The sequence below is a fragment of the Eulemur rufifrons genome, chromosome 29, assembly GCF_041146395.1.
Source record: "Eulemur rufifrons isolate Redbay chromosome 29, OSU_ERuf_1, whole genome shotgun sequence".
NCBI lineage: Eukaryota > Metazoa > Chordata > Mammalia > Primates > Lemuridae > Eulemur > Eulemur rufifrons.
Genome location: NC_091011.1, coordinates 74,936,936 through 74,956,498, shown reverse-complemented (window position 1 = coordinate 74,956,498; position 19,563 = coordinate 74,936,936). Strand labels below are relative to the sequence as shown.

The following is a 19,563-nucleotide window of genomic DNA, read 5'->3' as shown; positions in this document are numbered from 1 at the left end:
CTTCAGTGATTTCCATTTGATTATTAAATAAAAAAATCTAGCTATCGTAGCAACATTTTCCTATTATCATCCTGTTCTATATACTCAGTAATATTACCCTAGATAACATGTTTGTTTCCCACAGAAAGTTTCTTTTTTTCCCCCCAATATCTCAAAACTCCTCTCAGAAGACTTCTTTTTTTATTATTTTTTATTATTTTTCTTTTTTATTACAGAATATTATGAGGGTACAAATGTTAGGTTACTTCTGTTATTCAAACAGTAAAAACTTCTTATATGTACTTATCTCATGACCTTTGTCACCTATACTTGTGTGCCGGATGCACACGTGCACACGTGTACACACACACACACACACACACACACATACCTGCTTCTATTCCACTAGATCATTTTAAAGGCAAAAACTAGTTTTCATTCACCTGTTATCCTCCACATACCTTAACACAGTGCTTTGCATGTTGTGGGTACACGGTAAATATTTGTTGAAGTCCCCAGTGCTGCCATTTCTCAGCCCATGATGAGACTGATCCTAGTCTGTCTATTCAGGCTTTCACCTCATTATGGAGCCCAGCCTTGCTTGGAAATTAGGAGCAAGTTGCTGATTGTAGTCACTTTTTCCATTATCCCAGACTAAACCCTCTGTATTCAGCAAATGTGGGGGCACATGGACCAGTCAGGATAACTAATCTTTGATAGCCAATGTCAGGAGCTGTTTTCCTAGAACCATCTCTTATCTCCTCGGTCTGTCTTAATTCCTCCTGACTAATGGATGTCAGAAGATTGGTATTCCAGTGTAGGGTAGGGCTTGGAAATACAAGAGGATAAGAAGACTGCAGCGAAACAGACAAGCCCAAAGAATATTATATAATCAGATTATTTTAGGCCTCAACATAGAAAGGTAAAATTAAATTGAGAACGTTAAGTGGGAAATTCAGCTAATGTGCCCCTAAAATTTATGTGTTTGAGACACATTGTAATGGAAAGTTACTGAGGCAACTAGGAGCTGCTGCCACTGCCTGGGAGGCAGCTTGATTTGAATCTATAGGTTGCCATAGTTACTTTTATTCTGTAAAACTATTGTTTTCTTTATAATGATACTCTGTAATGTGTAATTCAAGGTATGTTTATATGTTCATGCATATATCATCTTTAATATTATACATTCATTAAATCCATTTTCCAGAAGATTAAGCTATGTATACATTCAGGTATCTCTGATGGTGTTTTAGGAATAGAAATTTGCATCAGTCTCTGATGCAACATTTAGGTGACACATAGCTTAAGAAGGTGAAAGGAAGAAGCATAGGTTTTGGGGAAATTTGAACCTCAGTTTAGGGTAGAAATTATCCAAGATAAGCTGAAAGTTATGGTGTTTGCTGTAATGTTTACAGATGTCACTCAGAAATGCCATGCTACTACAAAGAAAAAATAAAAAGAGGCAAAAGATCTCTACTTGAATCCTGGCTCTGAAATTTGCAAACTGACCTACATTCAGCAAATCACTTAACCTTTCTGAAACTCAGAGTTCTCATATATAAAAGAGGGAAATACTAATGTGAAGGTACCAGATAATTATAAAATACTATATCACTATTGATTACTCTTATTATTCCAGTGTGCTTTCCTTTGTCACACAGCCCATGAGGATGTAAATTGTGAGACAAGGAAAAACGTGAAAAATAGGTAGTTAGGGCTATACCTCATGCTAAGTAGAAATATTTCAATGTGTACGTAATTATGCTCTTAATTTCTTTGCTAATAGAATATTCAGGTTTTAGCAGCCTCCCCTTGTGAAGATGTGCTTGTCTGACCCACGTCTGCAGCATCTGATATTTATATAGACTTTTGTTAAAAATACTGTCAGTGTCAAGACTGACTTTTCTACAGTGTTGCCATGGTCTGTTTTTTTAATGATAATTTTTCCATCTGTCAAGACACGTATTCAGGGAGTCATTTTGCTCATCACCTGAACTACCTCTGTCATAAATTCAAAAGAAGAAAAGATTTCCTTTTGTTGTTGGAGTGAAGGACAGCAGTGCCGTCTGGATTAGAAATTTTTCAGGGAGCGCATCCTATTACACAGCGTTGAGCTCTCTAGGTGTGTTCTTTCTGCACAGATACATCTTCTCTGAATAGCACTTTGAGTGTCTCAGAAATAAAAGAATAGAGTTAAACAGAAAAGGTCTGGCTGGTGCGAAGACTGAGGAAGAGAGGGAAAAAGAAAGGGAGAAAGGAAAACTGAGTCAAGGACAGAAACAGACACACTCATGCAGGATGACAGCCACACACATCCGTGAATAACACAACCACTCATTGAGCCATAGTGCTGCTAAGGACTGACAGGAGGGAGAAAAGAGACTTTCGGGGACAATGCATTAGGGGGCAAAGTTCTAGGTTGATATGTGTGGTTACGCATTGTGGTTTTGTAAGTCAGGCTGAGGGTGGAGAAACTAAAGCAGCAACATAAAATGGCTTTTATATCCCAATTTAATGTAAGACATACAGTATATTCACCGCCCCATCTGCAGTTTAGAAGGGCCATGTGGAGCTGCCGCGTGCCTGACAAAGGCCAGCCCAGATGTGCTCGCTTTCAAGTGCAGGGTACAAGGGTACGACATAACTATAGTTTATATATAAAATCAGCCCTGTTTTCTGCGGATGCCAGATCACGTCACCGAGTGGCAGGCAACCTTAACGGGCATCAGTCAAATCATCATATCACAATACCTCTGCCTTCACAGATGCTAACATTTCCCCTTGGCTGTCACTTCAGAAATTATGCCCTGACTTCCTACCTCTAATTTTAGAGACAGTGATGCATTTTTGAGTAAAATCATAGATAATTGTATCAAATAGGATCATCAGAAATGTTCACTACCACTTTTTACCTCTAGTCTTGGGTATGTGACTTAGAGAAATTAATGATCAGATTACACATTGTGATGTGGAGACTCACTTTTGTGGCAGGTGGGCAACCAGATCAACGGTCATAAGCAAGGTTATCCTTATGTAACGTGGATAACCTCAGATTTCATCCTATGTGCTAAAAGCACAAAGGCAGAAGGGATGAACATCAAGGAATATATTTTAAATATGCACTAAAGGACCCTTTTTATATCAGCAAAAGCTATAGAACAACCCTAAATCTACCCTAATCAGACTTTCCCAGCAATAACATCTATACCCACCCAACCTTAAGTTCCATACTGAAGCAAGATAATAATGTCTTTCAAAGCAAAACAGATAAACAAAAACAGAGAAAAAGAAAAGCACAGGGCTAGGGTGAGACTTGGCATTTTAGGAATAGAAATTTGCATCAGTCTCTGTTGCACTGCTCTAGGAATCGAAGCCTCTGTGTTCCTGTCCTGGCTCTTCTACGTATAACTTATTTGACTTTGAGCAGTTGGTCCTGATCCGTCTGAGCCTCAGTTTCCCATCTGTTCATCTGGAGCAATAGCATCAGTGCTACCGACCTGACATGGTTCCTTAATAGGTCAAATAAAATTGTGCTAAGCACTTCGTAAATGATAAAATATTGCTTAAATAACAAGTGGCAATATTTTATATAAAGTGTATTAGTTAAATGAGCTTTGCGGGGGGTGGGGGGGGCTTGTTCTGTAAAACGTTGACAGTGCTCAGGTGAATTTCGAGAGTATCACTGTTATGAGAACACACCATAGAAAAGTTGCAAGCAGGGGGATGAGACTGGAAGAGCACCAAGTCAGTGTGTCAACTGTCTGTGACTGTGGAAGTTCTGGGACCTCCCTGCCCCTCCACCTCATGTTGCTGGAAAACATTATACACCCAGCAGGGAAGTGGCAAAAAACTCCTGGATTTTTCTGAAATATTGCATAAAAAAGCCTATTGAAGGTAAATCACTGAGGAAAAGATAAGGTACGAGGAATTTTTCAGTGTATTTTAGACTATATCAGGTTAACCAGACATAGAAACAAGAGCTACTACACGTTGTGATAGCATTTCATAAGTTTGGTACCCATAGCCTTCTTAGCATCTAGAGTTAGATGTGGAAAAAAAATTGGGGTCTTGAGTTGGATCTATATAGTTTTCTCACACACTGAAGTTTTTCAAAAGCGTATTTATATATTATACAAATATATATAAGTATATTATAAATATATAAAATTGCTGTTAAACAAAAAAGCTATACATATATACACACACACACACATATATAGACACACACACATACACAATTTACCATTACCATTGCCAGTCAAATTTGGCATTTTTATATCTCTGTTGGTACAAAATTGGCTTGTTATTTTCCTTTCTTTTACTGCTTTTTCAGGATTTGGTATCCAGGTTATTGTAGCCATATAAAAAGAAATGGGGAACTTTCACATTTGTTCTGTGTAAAACTCAAATGTCTTATTTTTTAAAATTTATCAATAACTCATCTTTTAAACCAGCAGGCTTGGGGACCTCTTTTTTTTTTTTTTTTTTTGGAGACAGAGTCTCGCTCTGTTGCCCAGGCTGGAGTGCCATGGCGTCAGCTTAGCTCACAGCAACCTCAAACTCCTGGGCTCAAGCTATCCTCCTGCCTCAGCTTCCCGAGTAGCTGGGACTACAGGCATGCGCCACCATGCCCGGCTAATTTTTTCTCTATATATATTTTTTTAATTGGCCAGATAATTTCTGTTTTTAGTAGAGACGGGGTCTCGCTCTTGTTCAGGCTGGTCTCGAACTTCTGACCTTGAGCGATCCACCCGCCTTGGCCTCCCAGAGTGCTAGGATTACAGGCGTGAGCCACCACGCCCGGCCTTGGGGATATCTTTGTGGAAAGATTTTTAACTATTACATCAGTTTATTTTGTACTTACAGAACTATTCAGGCCTTCCATTTATTCTTGAGCGAGATTTAGCAAGTTATGATTTTTCTAAGAAATGGTAGATTTCATCTAAGTTTTCAAATGGATTGATGTTGAGTTGTTCAAATTGTTTTGTTTATATTTTTGGCCTTACCTGCAGATATCTCTCCTTTCATATTGTTGTTTATTTTTACCTTCTCTTTTTTCCCTTTGATCCATCTTACCACAGGTTTACCAACTTAACTGGTCTTCTCAAGGAGCAACTTTTGGCTTTACTGAACTCTATTGTTTCTTTTTAAAATAAATTTTTAATTTTAGAATAATTTTAGATTATAGGAAAGTTGCAAGGATAGTACATACACTTTCAATATTTCAGTTTCCTCTAATGTTATGGTCATACATTTCCCTGAAACATTAGTCAAAACTAAGAAACCAACATTGGCACACTACTATTAACTAAATACCAGTCCTTATTCACCAGTTTTTTTGTTTTTTTTTTTTATTAATGTCCTTTTGTCTGTTCCAAGATCCAATTCAGGATACCAAATTGCATTTAGTTGTCATAATTTGTGATAGTTTCTCAGTCTTCCCTTGTTTTTCATAACCTTGACAGTTTTGAGGAGTACCGATCAAGTGTTTTGTCATATGTTCTTCAATTTGAGTTTGTCTGACATTTTCATGGTTATCCTGGGTTTACAGGATTTTGAAAAGAGATAAAATACCCTTCTTTTTAAAATTAATTAATTAATTTTTATTGATACAGAATAGATGTACATATTTTCAGGGTGCACGTGATAATTTGATACATTCATATAAAATGTGTAAAGATCAAATCAGCATAATTGGAATATCCATCACCTTAAATATTTATCTTTTCTTTATGCCAGGAACATTCAAATTATTCTCTTCTAGCTGTTAATATTTCAAAATGTACAATAGATTAATGCTAATTATAGTCACCCTACTGATCTATCGAACACTGGGTCTTATTTCTCCTAGGAGCATGTTTATACCCATTAATCAACCTCTCTTCATCTGCCCTGCCTCCTACCCCTCCTGGCCTCAAATAAACAGCAGTATATTCTCTATCTGCATAATATCCTGTTTTAGCTCCCACGTATGAATGAGAACATGCAAAACTTGTCTTTCTGTGCTTGGCTTAATTCACTTAACATAATGACCTCCAGTTCCATCCATGTTGCTGAAAAATGATAGAATTTTATTCTTTTTATGGCTGAATGATATTCCATTGTGTATCAGTGGATGAATGGATAAAGAAATACCCACCTTAATACATTCTATCAGGAAGTACACAATAGCTACATGACACCTTGGTGATGTTTATCAGGTTTCTCCACTGTAAAGTTATTTTTCTTTCTCCACGCTCTACTTTGAAGCAAATTACTAAGTTCAACACACACTGGAGAGGAGAATTAAATGGTACCTCCTCGAAGGGGACCTATCTACATATATTATTTGGAATTCTTTCATAAGGAAGATTTGTCTCTTCCTGCCTGTTTATTTATTTATTTAACCATTTCTTTATATCAGTTTAGATTAATATATAGTTGTTTTATACTTTCTATTATAATCTGATACCTCCTAAATTATTTTTGTTGCTCACATTGTTCTAGCTCTAGCTATTGGGAGCTCTTTTACATTGGTTCCCTTGGTGTGCCCCACCCTTTTGTCTTTTGAGCACTTTCTCTTACTTTCTGGTGCTTTAAGCTCATCTTGTATTTTCCCTGTCCCAGCCTAAGAGTCAGGCAGTTCTTCAAAGAGCTCTGATTTCTGTTTTTAGAAAATGGTATTTAGAAACCAAGACCTGTATGACAGATATGCTCATTTCTACTGGGGTAGCACGGCTTCCAGGCCCTCTCAGTGGACAGAGGTAGGTGATACAGATACGTACACTGATCTGTGAGTTCATACTGACGTCTCCAGCTCTAATCCAGGACCATGACCTTCATTACAGCCTTCCTTTGTCATTTATCTGTAACTTCTCTCTTCAACAGTGAGAAATCTGACTTCCACCATCCACCATCCATTTGCTTATTTGTTCAACCCCTGTACACATGAAAAGCAGTTTCAGAATTTGCCAACTGGCCTACAGCATTTGTCTGTAGTTCTTTAGTCATGAGCCTTTCAGTTTCCAGTTGAGACACTGTTTTCCAAAATTCAATGTGGCAGCAGCTTTTCCCCCACCCTCTTTAGTAGGGTTATGTCATATAGTAAATTAGAGTTCTTTGTTACAATATTAATTCCTTCCTGGGATTCCTCAACATCCTAGTTTATGTGTTTTTATTTTTCTTATTAAGATATGCATACAGTACAGTTCACTCTTCTTGCTGTGTAGTTCTAACACTTTTGTAAGTTTTGAAAAGCACAGTCATTTAGCCACCACCCTAGTGCCATACAGAACAGTTCCATAATTCTAAAAGTTCCTCTGTGCACCTCTTGGGAGAATTATTTTATTTTCTTAAAAGTGCAGAACTACATTGAACATATGTTTGTTGTAGCTTGTGTAGCACTGAGATGTTTTGTAGTGAAGAGGGGTTTTTGGAGTATGAAGTCAATGCACTCTACTGGCAATAGAAGTCATATGATAAAATTTGCATTTTAAAAAATTTATTTGGATGTCTTTATAGAGAACCTCCTGGAAACCTCTCCATATACCCCTGTGCTTCATGTTCCATCTAGTTAACTCTGTTCATTCATCACATCTCAGGTTAAATATTATTCCCAAACTGAATCCCTCCCTGACACTCCGAACTAAATGAAATCTTTGTACTTTTGCCTTTCTTAAATGTCATATATACTTCTCTGATTTTTATTTTTTATCCCTCTCCCTGCTATAAACTCTGTTGGGTCAGGGATCATTTCTATTGCGTTTTTGTTGTTCCCATGACCTGGCCAGGTGCTCCATAAATATTTATTGAATAAATAAATGAATGATTTTAATTTGGATTAGTCCAAGGAAGTTTTTTTGTTTGTTTGGTTCCAGGAGAGGCCAATTATCAAACACTTTTTGGTCCTTGGCCTGTTTATCACCATTCTAACATGAAAAGTGAGTCACGAGATCTTGTATCTTTATAGAATCAGATTATTGCTTTCACCATAGAGGTGTCCACTCTTTTTTAAAACCTCCAAAGAAATTAGAATGCAGTACAAAATCCAAATAGGGGAAAGATTATGAGGAAAGAATATTTGTAAAAAGAGAACATGACTTCAGAATTTCATCTTCTAAAATATTTCTCATAGAAAATCTGTTTCTTCTATCTCAATGAACATATAGGGATTTCATTAATTTCTTCTGGATATTTAAAAGTACAGAGGAAGTAAAAGGACACTGATTACGTAATATATAACCATCCAAATGATACGTCACTTTGATTGAAACAGCAGGAGGTGTTATAGGTTAGGAAACAAAAAAGAAGGGATTGTTTTCTCCCTCATCATCTTCCATCGTTTCTGATTCTCGTGCTGTGAAATCCTCTCCTTTCCATCCTGTTCACTAATGGATATTGGTGGGAAATACACGAAGTGCAAAGTGACTTTTACCTGCTGTGCTGCAGGGAGAATTGACAATTCAGAAATACAACCCTCTAGGTGTCTCTCCCCTTCTCACTCTCTCTTGAGGAAGCTGAGATGTCCTACATTCCTCATATAAGGAGGCAAGTGAAAAGAAGCCTATAAGAAACTCAGAAGCACCATGAACTTTGTTATTTGCCCACTCACTGCTTTTGAAATAATCTTTTACAAGAAGCTACCTAACTTCCAGGACAAACAGACTTACCTGATGAGTTAGAGGTTGGGGGGTGGGGGAGGGTGATTGAAAGAAATCTATCTCATCAGTCTCGTCAAACTTTTATGTACAGTGTTAGTTCTAGAGTATTCATTCAACCCCAGACTTCCTGAGCACTCTGGACCTAGGAGTTATAAAGCCAAGGACACATTTATCCCTCAAGGGTCTAGAAGCTGTCCACTGATAAAAACTGAGAAAATAACCGTAGAAAATATTATAGTTTTAATTAGGTAATATGACATATGCTTATCAACACTAAATAATGATTTTTTTAAGTAGGAATTGTGGGGAGATCCCATGCCTAAATAATTTGGGGATGTGCTTTTTAAACAAAGTTAAACAGATTTCTTTACTATCAGATTTCTCAGATTCCTTAATACAGTGTGGTTGCACTATGAACCTCCAAAAGGGTTACATAATTTGTATTGTTCAAAAAATATTTGAGCTGTTTAATCCATTTTCTTGGAGCACCTCACAGGGTCATTGTTCCTTACAACTTGTTTTGGAAAATGATGACAGCCAATGAACCTTGTTTACCCAAATTTACCAAAAAGAAATTGGTTTTAAACGTGCCAACATTGTTTTTTTATTATGAGGCTTTTGTGTTGCATGCCACTGTTGCAGGGTTTTGAGCCTAGGAGTACCATGATATGACTCACGCTTGAAGAGACCCACAATAGTGTGTTGCTGGTACTTGGACAAAGGAAGAGCTGGAGGAGAAAGACCAAGGAGGCTACAGCAGTACTCAGGAGAAAAGCTGATGGTAGCTGGGACCAGCAGAGCAGTGGTAGAAGTGGTGAGGGGCAGTCAGGGGCTGGCTGTGTTTTGAAGGTAGAGCTGACAGAAATGAATTTATAAACTGAGCTCAGACAAACTATACATTTTAAATCTCTATTACTCTGCCTCTACTAAGTAAACTATGAATTTTAAATCTCTATTACTCAGAATCTACTAAACATAACTGGTTTCAATTTCTCTGAAGGTTTCCACAAATATCTATTTTATAATGTAGGAAAGAACAAGTTTTAGGACTCCTTTTGTTAAAGTCTTCTTTAACCAATTCAGTGTTAGGCGTTATATCTTAAATTTTATTAATTTTTGTGCTTTCCGCCTTATACAAGTCAAATAGAAAATGCCTGATGTGAATAAGAGAATTTAAAATATTTCCACCATTATTGCTTCTCAGCAATGGCTTCCATGGTTTAGTGAGGTTTTTTTGTTTTGTTTTGCTTTTTGTTTTTTTTAACTTCTCTTTGTTATTTTCTGTGAAAGCACAGGGGAAAGAGAGTAAGGCGTGGGAACCAAGAGTACTGGCTTTGGAATGCAAGAAATGTAGGTTCAAGTCCAGTCTCCTGTACTTTCCAGCTGTGTGATCTTGGGGAAGTAACCTAACCTCCCTGAGCCTCAGCAGTCTCCTCTCTTGGGAAACTGAGGACAGGAGAGTTGTGAGCATTCTCTGTTACTCTGCATATAAAACAGCTAGCACAATGCCAGGTGCAGATTTTAAATTCTGTAATTGCTAATTGCTATTTTTTTTAATAATTACAGTGACAAGGAAAATGTTGATGACATAGGAAGTATTTACATTTATTGGGAAGAATTATTGTAGGAGGAACTGTGGCCTGTAGGCGTGACTACAGCAAAGTTGCTATTTATAATAATTTAGATATAGAAGGCTACTTCATATACATAATATTCAGTACCGAGTCTGGTATATACCCTAAAACAAGAACATGTAAATAAAGGCCAGTCCGAATTGTAAAATGTTGTGTTTAACCTGTCAGATTTGGACCTAATTTAGTGATAAACTCAGTAAAATGATGGTCCTTCACCGATGTGACAGTCTTTATCCTAGTGAAGGTTAGCACAAGTGAGCTTCCCCTGACTTACCTTTCTCACTTGTCATCACCTGAACCCCTGGCTCCATTCTGTCAGGTAGGCAGTGTGCTACAGTGAAGTTTAATATGACAGGACAACTTACTCCGTCACCGCCGTGGATCAGGATCTTATTTGACAGTTGAACCAAACAAGAAAATTCACTCAAATTTAACCATATGGCACCTGCCAGATAGCTAAGCCAAAGGATTATATCATTCATCAGAATAATAAAGAGAAGTTCTTTGCTCTTTTTTAATCAAGTTTGCATAGGCATGTTTAGAGAAATAACCACCTGAGTTTTTATGGCTGTCTATGTAATATAATTTAGGTATAGTTTTTGTCTGAATGTCCAAATTCCCAAATTAATGATTTACATAGAACTCTCCAGTTAAACTTTTGTGACCAGCATCAATGTTTATTCATAGAGTATAGTCTGGGTTTTGTGCTAATGTTTGCTCAATGGGAGTTGGTTCAGAAGTAATAATAATGTGAAAAATCCATTATTAAATTAATGTAAAACATTAGGATTAGCCCATAGTTCACTGCTGTATAATTTATACATCAGACTTTTTCTCCTCCCTAAAAGTACTTGAAAGACCAATATTTTTCAAGTAGTTTTTCTATAGTTAGCATTCAAAATGAATTCTGATAAATGTGATTGATACATTATTCTCAATATAAAATTAAATAATTGATGTTTCCCTACTTAGGAGTGAAATATAATTTTAAGAAATGTTTTCAAAGCATAAATTCCAGCAGCATGTAAGGTTCTGAAGTAAAAATTTCTCATTCTGTATCAGGAAAAATTCTCCTAATTAAATGATGTTTTGATATGAATAAAAGGTCATTATGATTCAGGTGTAAGTTTAATTGCTTTTATCCTAATTGAGTAGTTAACAAGCATCAAACATATATACATAAACATACATACACATGAATACATGTATATATTTTAAAAGCGGGAACATCAGATAAAAATATTGTTGGCAAAGCTTTTTAAGTATTCATTTTGTTTTGTTTTTGATAATCCCTGTGTCTACCTGTTTTATACATAACCATTAAAATTAATACATTGGAATGACAAATATATAAGTTATAAAATATAATCTTTAGACAAATAAGCTAACAAGGTAGGAAATGATTGTTGTTAATTACCAAGTAGCAAAGGCTCATTTTGTTGTTAAAATCTAAGAACAGGCTTTGAAATGAATATGAGATTAATATGTTTGTGTTTTTCCTCTGCATTAACAGAGACAAAAAGTTAAAATTGACATGTTCAACATTTTAGATGATTGTTATACAACCAGATACTTAAATTGATACAGAATAAATTTTAAGTCTCTGCTCTTAGATATATTTTATATTTTCAATTTTAATCTTAGTAAAAGATTTATTTTCAGTCTTCACAGCTGCTTTTTCAAATCCTAATGAAACTCACATTGATTCTATAGGGATATTTAGTTAAATACAAAAATCTTGGAAAAGAAACATAGCTAGTCTGTCTTCTCTGTATATTTTTTTCTAATATTTATTTTTATTTATATGTCCACATATTTAAACAAAAAACAAGAGAACAGTGCTTCTACTGTATCCAAAATGTCTATGTTTCTTACAACAATTAAAATTAAATTTCCAATTTCATATTAGCTTAATTTTTATTTGGAAGAGAAGCAGTTAAAACATTTTAGCTTGCATTCAGGATATTTTTAAAATATTTTCATTCGGAAGAATATTCATTTAATTGGTCAAATGTTTGATGCCACTATGAAACACTTTCACTGCCATTTTCAAGGACTAGTCATTGTTTTCTACAGATCCGGAAAATATTTATTGTAATCCTTTACCTTGAAGGCTGACTAAAAGAGAATAATTCCATTCCATTCATTCCAGGTCAAAATATGAAGCAAATGGCTGCAAATATCTCCAATAAATTTGTAGTATAAACATAATTACTATGTATACTGTGGACTGATGTGCCTTTTCTTTAATTATTTGGACTTTTTAGAGAAATATGTATGTATAAAATATATAAAAGTAAATGATTTATCAATATAAATTACTTATTTTCATTGTTTTTTTTTTTTCAGGCCTGATGGAATCGGAACTGTTTCGGTGGAAGAAAAAGAGAGATTTGAGGAGATAAAAGAGAGACTCTCTTCCCTTTTAGAAAATCAGATAAGCCATTTCAGGTACATATTCTATTCATTAACGCAGATATTTATCAGATAAGCCATTTCAGGTGCATATTCTATTTAATTAATACAAATATTTAATTTGCTCATACTTCACTAACCCCTCCTTTCCCCTAAAAATTGATTATGTCTTTCTGCTACTACTCAAGAATTATCAGTCATCCCCCCGCCACACGCCGTTGCCTACAGAGTATGGTCCACATTCTTCAATCTGTGGTCTGCCTCCCAGCCTGCCATTCGGTTTCCACTACTCTTTTAGGTTACCTATTCCCCGTAAATACCCACTCCACTGTGCCTCTTGCCTGCCTTTCACATTTCTCATCCTTGCATAGCCTCTTCCCCCAGTTCTGGTGACTGTTCCTCCTTCTCTCTGTATCACCAGGCAAGGAGACTTTCAAGTCCCACCTCCACAGTGGAGCCTGTCTCAAAGCTTCCAGCAAGGAGTGTTCTGAAGTCTTTTAGCATTCCTTGTCTGTATGCTCCACTTGTCACTTATAACATACTTATTATATACATTGCTTCAGTCATTAGTTATCTTTCTATTTACGCTCTGTGAGAACACGGGCCACAGCACCTGGCACAGTTCCTTGCTCAGGAAAAATTAGCTATCAATGCTAAGAAACATTTGCAGATAAAAGATAAATATCTTGATAATATTTCTTTTCCTCTGATTATAGTTAGTTCAATAGAACCTAATGTTTAGAAACAGAAATAATGCCAATACATTCTCTTTTGCTACTACTATTATTAATATTAGAACCTGTAAAATGTCACCATGTTAATGTATCATGTCTTGTAGCATGTCTACCGTGTTGTATGTTTGTGGTTTGGAATCAGTTTATGTGAACTTATTTAAAATATAATCTCAGTGAATATGCCCTCCAAAATGTTATTTAACCATTTGATTGGAATAGGGCCATTCTGAGCTTCTGGTTCCTTCTCTGTAATATAAAGAGCTTAGACTCTGTGAATTTCAAATGATATTGAAGGAAGAAATTCTCAGAGAATACATCATGCATCTATTCCCCTACATTAGTGATTTTCAACTGAGACTGGTATCACTACCTTAGGGTAAGTGAATGAGGGAGGATTTTCATTGTCACAATAACCCGGGGTGTGGGGTAGTCATTTAGTGCTGAATTTAGATGTGCAGTACATGGAACAATCCCACATTGGATGATTATTCCGCCTAAAAGACCAGAAAGCTCACATTAGGAAAACTGTTCTAAATAGTACATAGCATGGCCGATTTCAACTTACAGAGTTAAGATTGTATTCTTTGCCTGAAATTAATATTTTTGAGTTTATAAACAAAATGGAGACATGAAGAAGTCTTTTGCATTTGCAGAGACTTATTTCTGCATTTGCTGTTGTTGAAAATGTCTTCTAGGTTGCATAGATTCCTTTAAATGCATCATATATGTCTGTCAATAAAAATCAATGTAATTTTCCCTTTTTTGTTTTTTTTTTTTGCTATTGTTGAGAGATAGAGCTCATCATTCAATAGGATGTCTATGTCAGTAACTAGATAAGTCTCCATGGTTTTTATATCAATGATTTCAGTAATGGAAATCCTACCCTAAAATGATTTGAGAAATAAATAATTTGTATGCTCACTTACCTGCAGATCTCAGGCAGGGTAAGCTTTAAAACAGTCTTAATTCTGTGGCCATAGCTCCACTTCTTTGTGATTCTCAAGTTGCTACCCTCCTTTGAGGGATGGCTGCATCACCAGACTGGTAGGAAGAAGAAATATCTTGGCTTCATATCCATTCATGCCAGTGTTCAAAGGAAATAGAAGCATCTGTCTCTTCTGCGGTTCTCTCTTAAAATCACAAAAAGTTTCCTTAGAAGATCCTAGCAAATTCATCTATCATGGGTCTGGCTCTGAACCAAACTCAGTGGTCAGAGGAAACCCATGAGCTGGATGCCTCAGTCACTAACATTCACATGGGATTGTCATGATTGAGTCAGACTAATCAGAACCATCTCACCAGGGAGCTCATTCCCCTACACTGCCCATAGGAAGGGGCAGGGATGTCCACATCATTTATTGTATTGGTTTTCTATTAGGGGTATATTAGTTTCCTATATATATGCATATATTCTTATATGCATATCCCCTATGGATAGTTTCTCTCATGGTGTACTCTACAGTCCTTTTCAGTTTTATTTTTTAATGTATTTAGGACAAGAATTGAAATTAATTGGTCTAGACATTTTGTGCCAACTTTTATATTCTCTTTTGATGTTTGTAGTTTGCATAAAATTTCCCAGTTTCTAGAAGACTAGATATGAGGAAATGGGTTTAAAATGAAATAGAAGAAATTTTAGGTGACACTGTAGGCAAACTTAGAAAAATAATATATTAAGATTATCCATTAGGACGCTTATAAGGATTCTACCGCATTATCTTCCTTAGTCACTTAAATTAAAATTTAGAAATAGCATAAATTACTTATACACTCACACTAAAGAAGTAAAAATAGGGCTATTGATAACTCTTATATAGGAATTTATTTATTTAGGCCCAATTTTATTTTAGAAATGGATTTCAAAAACTGAGAAAAAACAGATGGCATAATAAACATGCCTGGCTCAGTGTCCTTATAGAAGCTAGCCAAAACAACAGAACGGTATTTTTTTCAGGAAAGCATAAACCCACAAGGACAAAAAGAGTAAGAGAGGAGAAAATGGCCTAGAAAAAAAATTCAAAAAAAATTTGGAAGTCAGGTGAATGAATGGTATCTAATTTAGCCATCCAGGAAAAAAAAAAAATCATAAGGTGATAATATGAAATCAGAGAAGCAATCTGATTTACATCATACAGCCATCAAAATGTTTAGCAATTGCCACCCTCAACCCCCCCTAGAAAGTAAGAGTGACGGACAATTTGGCATAAATCTGCTCAAGAAGCACTTAGATCCCCAGATCTTTTTTCCAACTCAGCAACTGACGGTAGACTACAGATTTATTCCCTGGAGATCGTAAAATTAGATGGTACCTGGGTTGAGGTGGAGGAGAGGAAACATCCGGCACAGTTTAAGGTAGAAACAGATTAAATAAATGTTTATTCTGAAATTTGAGAATCACAGACCTCTCCCAACACATAGTTGACTCCCAAATGCTGGCAAACGGGCTTATACTTTCCAGGCATAAAGTGTCTGGGTCTCTGATTAGCCCAAGAAGAAAGACCTAACTAAAGCTGTGGACAACAAAGACTTCCCATTCAAACAGCCCAGCCAGATCCCCCTTCTGCAGAGGCCATAGTGTAGGATTCCCATCTACATGCACATTAACCCTAAAGGGAACACTACCCTCACAATCTAATGAGGATTACGAGCAAGACTCAAATGGATCAAACTATCTCCAAATAATTTAACTGCATTTTTAAACACAGAAATCAAACTTTTTTAAAGGAATACAGAAATATGTAGCCATCAATAAGGTAAAATTTACAATGTCTAGCATCCAATCAAAAATTTTCACTGATACAGAAAAATAGTAAAATATGACCAATGAAGAGGATAGAAAACCAACCAAACTGAGAAATGACACAGAATATAGAATTAGTAAACAAGAATATTAGAAATATTATTAATGTGTGTAATATACAACCAGTTAAGGGCATGTGTGGAAAACTTACAGCTAACATCATATTATGCTTAACAATAAGACTGAATGTTTTCCACCTAAGATCAAAAACAAGGCACAGACGTCTGCTCTCAGTACTTCTGTTCAGAATTGTACTGGATGCTCTAGCCAGTGCACTGAGTCCAAAAAGATGAATTAAAGGCATCCAGATTGGAAAGGAAGAAGCAAAATTGTCTTTATTTGCAGGTGACATCATCATCTGTATAGAAAATCCTATGGAATCTAAAAAATTCTGCTCTAATAGTAGAGTTTAGAAAAGTTGCAGAATCCTAGATTATATATAAATATTTCTATTTACTATCAACAATCAGAAATTGAAATATCATTTACAATAGCAACAAAAATTATGAAATGCTTACGAATCAATCTGATGAATGTGCAAAGCCTGTACACTGAAAAGTACAAAGTATTATTAAGGAAAAAACTTAAATAAGCGAAAAATATATTATTCATGGTTTAGAAGACTCAATGTTGTTAAGATGTCAATTCTCCCTAAATTGACCTATAGATCCAATATTATTCCAATCAAAATCCCAGTAGAACCTTATATAAATTAACCTCATTCTAAAATTTATATGTAAATGCAAAGAATGTACCATAGCCAAAATAACTTTTAAAAGGGACAACATTGGAATGCTACCACTAACTGATTTCAAGATTTATAAGGCTACAGTAATCAAGATAATATGCTAAGGGAGTCCAGAAATAGACACACACACAAATATGGTCTGTTGATTTTCATTGCATGTGCAAGGGCGATTTGCAAAGTGCACTTTTTGTCAACAAATGGTGCTATAAGTATTGGATATTCACATGCAAACTGTTGACCTTGATCCACACCTTACATCTGATACAGAAGTTAACTCAAAATGGGTAGACCTAGAATTTAGTAGAAAATCTCTGTGTCCTGGGGCTAAGTAAAGATTCTTAAGTAAAATACCAAAATCATGATTCATAAATGGAAAAATTGTTACCTTGAACTTCCTCAAAATTAAGAACTTTTGATCTTCCAAAAATATTGTTAAAGAAATTAAAATATAAGTCACAGAATGGGAGAAAATATTTATGTAATACATATCCCACAGTAGACTTTAATTCAGAATATATATATTCTTAAAACTTAATTATAAGAAATTAATCCACCCAATTAAAAAATTGTTTTAACAGATATTTCACCAAATATAGATGATGGCAAAAAGACATATGAAAAGATGCTCAACAACATTAGATACCACTACATACCTCTTGGTATAGCTAAAATTCAAAACAAAACAAACAGAAATTGAATGTAAGTGTTGGCATGCTTGCGGAGAAACTGGAACTCTCATATGCTGTTGATAGGAATATAAAATGTTACAACCCACTTTGGAAATTTTTTGGCCATTTCTTAAAAATTTAAACACCTATCATATGACCTAGCCATTCCAATCCTAGATATTTTCCCAAGAGAAATGAAAGCGTATGTCCACAAAGAGACTTTTATATGAATGTTCATAAGCCAAATGGCCATCAACAAGGAGTGGATAAACAGTGTATTCCATGCAAAGGAATACCACCCAGTGATAAAAAAAAAAAAAAAAAGAATGAGCTGTTGATACATGCAACAGCATGAATAAATATCAAAATAGCTATACCAAGTGAAAGAAATCAGAACCCAAAAAAGTAAGTACTATAGGTTTCCTCTGACATAAAATTGTAGACCTACAAACTAATCCAAATGACAGAAAGTACATCACTAGTTGCCTGTGGTGGGAAGGAAAGATTTGGGGATCATGGATTACCCTGATTGTGGTATTAGTTTCACAAGCATATACATATGTTATTAATAAAACTTAACCAAATTGTATACTTTAAATATGTGCAGTTCATTATATGTCATTTACACCTCTAAACATAGCTATTTTAAAAAATAAAAGCTAAGTGCTTCTCTTCCATAGTAGGAAGTTAATAGGATAATATCTAAACTGAAAAATCAAGAAGTCAAAATATTAGAATGAAATTTAGGGATATAAAATTTAATTACCAAAAGAATCAGCTAAAAGTTGACAGCATTTTTTTTTTTTAGAAAGAAATTACTTGGGATGGGGTGGAACTGACATAAAGGACTTCTGTTTTTCATTTAAAAAAAAACTTCAACTCAATTAAAACTAGTTTCCTCTTCAGACTATGTGCATATATAACTTCGATAAAAAAATACTATGTTTAAAAATGGATAAGGAAAAGAAAGGGCTTATCAAAGGCCAAGTCTATGCAGGCTCATTTATCTATGTAATTAAATTACCAAAGTGGGAATAAGGGTGACTTCAATTCATTCAGATTAGGTATTAAATGTGGTTGAATTTTATTTGATAATTGAGTATTCTCCACTTTGCTGTTATAGAGCTGTCAGAGTGGTAAAAACCCCAAATATTTATCCTGAAAGGCAGAACAAAACGATTCCCTTCTTTTAAAACTTGTTTTCTAAAGATTAATTAAGCTTCTGTGTAGTTATTTTCTGTACTTTATTGATTCAGGATTACTTGTACTCTGTAAATGTGTTGAATTATTTACACATCGTGGGCAGCTAATGCTAATTCAGAACATACCCAGTGGGACCTCAGAGCCCTGAAATGCTAAATGTAATCTGGGGATCAGTAACATTCCATTCATAAAATGTGTCACCCACAGGTTAATGGAAATAAACAATAGGAAAGACAATGGGTGGATTATGCAAATACACTGAAAAGATTAAGCAGGGGGAGGGGACTACAAGAACCAATTTGTGTTTTATTTAAACGTGGATTAAGGTTTATAGTATACAAAATGATTCAAGCTATTTTGCTAATTTCTTAATGCTCTAAAAAGCACCACGGCATAGAAAAAACTATCAAAATAAATTGGTTGTAGCTTTTTTTTGGCCTGAGAGGGAGAGTAATAGGGTACATAGAGGCAAGATTAACCAAAGAAATCTTGAGCAGTAAATATAGTGTTCTGAAGAAAAATTTGAGTGACTGGATTTATACAACATTTATTTGCATTTGTCTGAGACCAGTGAAAGTTTCACAAAACTAAAACCCAATCCTACTATACTTTCAACTACCGCTTTATCTTAAAACGTAGGGAAAAATCAATCTTTTTTTTTTTCTTTAAAATTTGGTCACCAATTAAATAACACAAATATGCTTTATAGGGAAACCCATTCACAGTACAATGTGCAAAAATAA

The 19,563-nt window shown here is 35.2% G+C and overlaps 1 protein-coding gene across 14 annotated transcripts in view; it reads left to right on the top strand.

Annotated features, from left to right (window-relative positions):
* The window catches only part of CADPS2 (calcium dependent secretion activator 2), a 451,849-nt gene that overhangs the window by 314,069 nt on the left and 118,217 nt on the right, over positions 1-19,563 (top strand). For all 14 annotated transcript variants that reach the window (XM_069462753.1, XM_069462752.1, XM_069462749.1 and 11 more), the window contains one exon: positions 12,602-12,703. In XM_069462753.1, the coding sequence (XP_069318854.1) occupies positions 12,602-12,703 (102 nt within the window). The remainder of the gene's footprint in view (positions 1-12,601; positions 12,704-19,563) is intronic.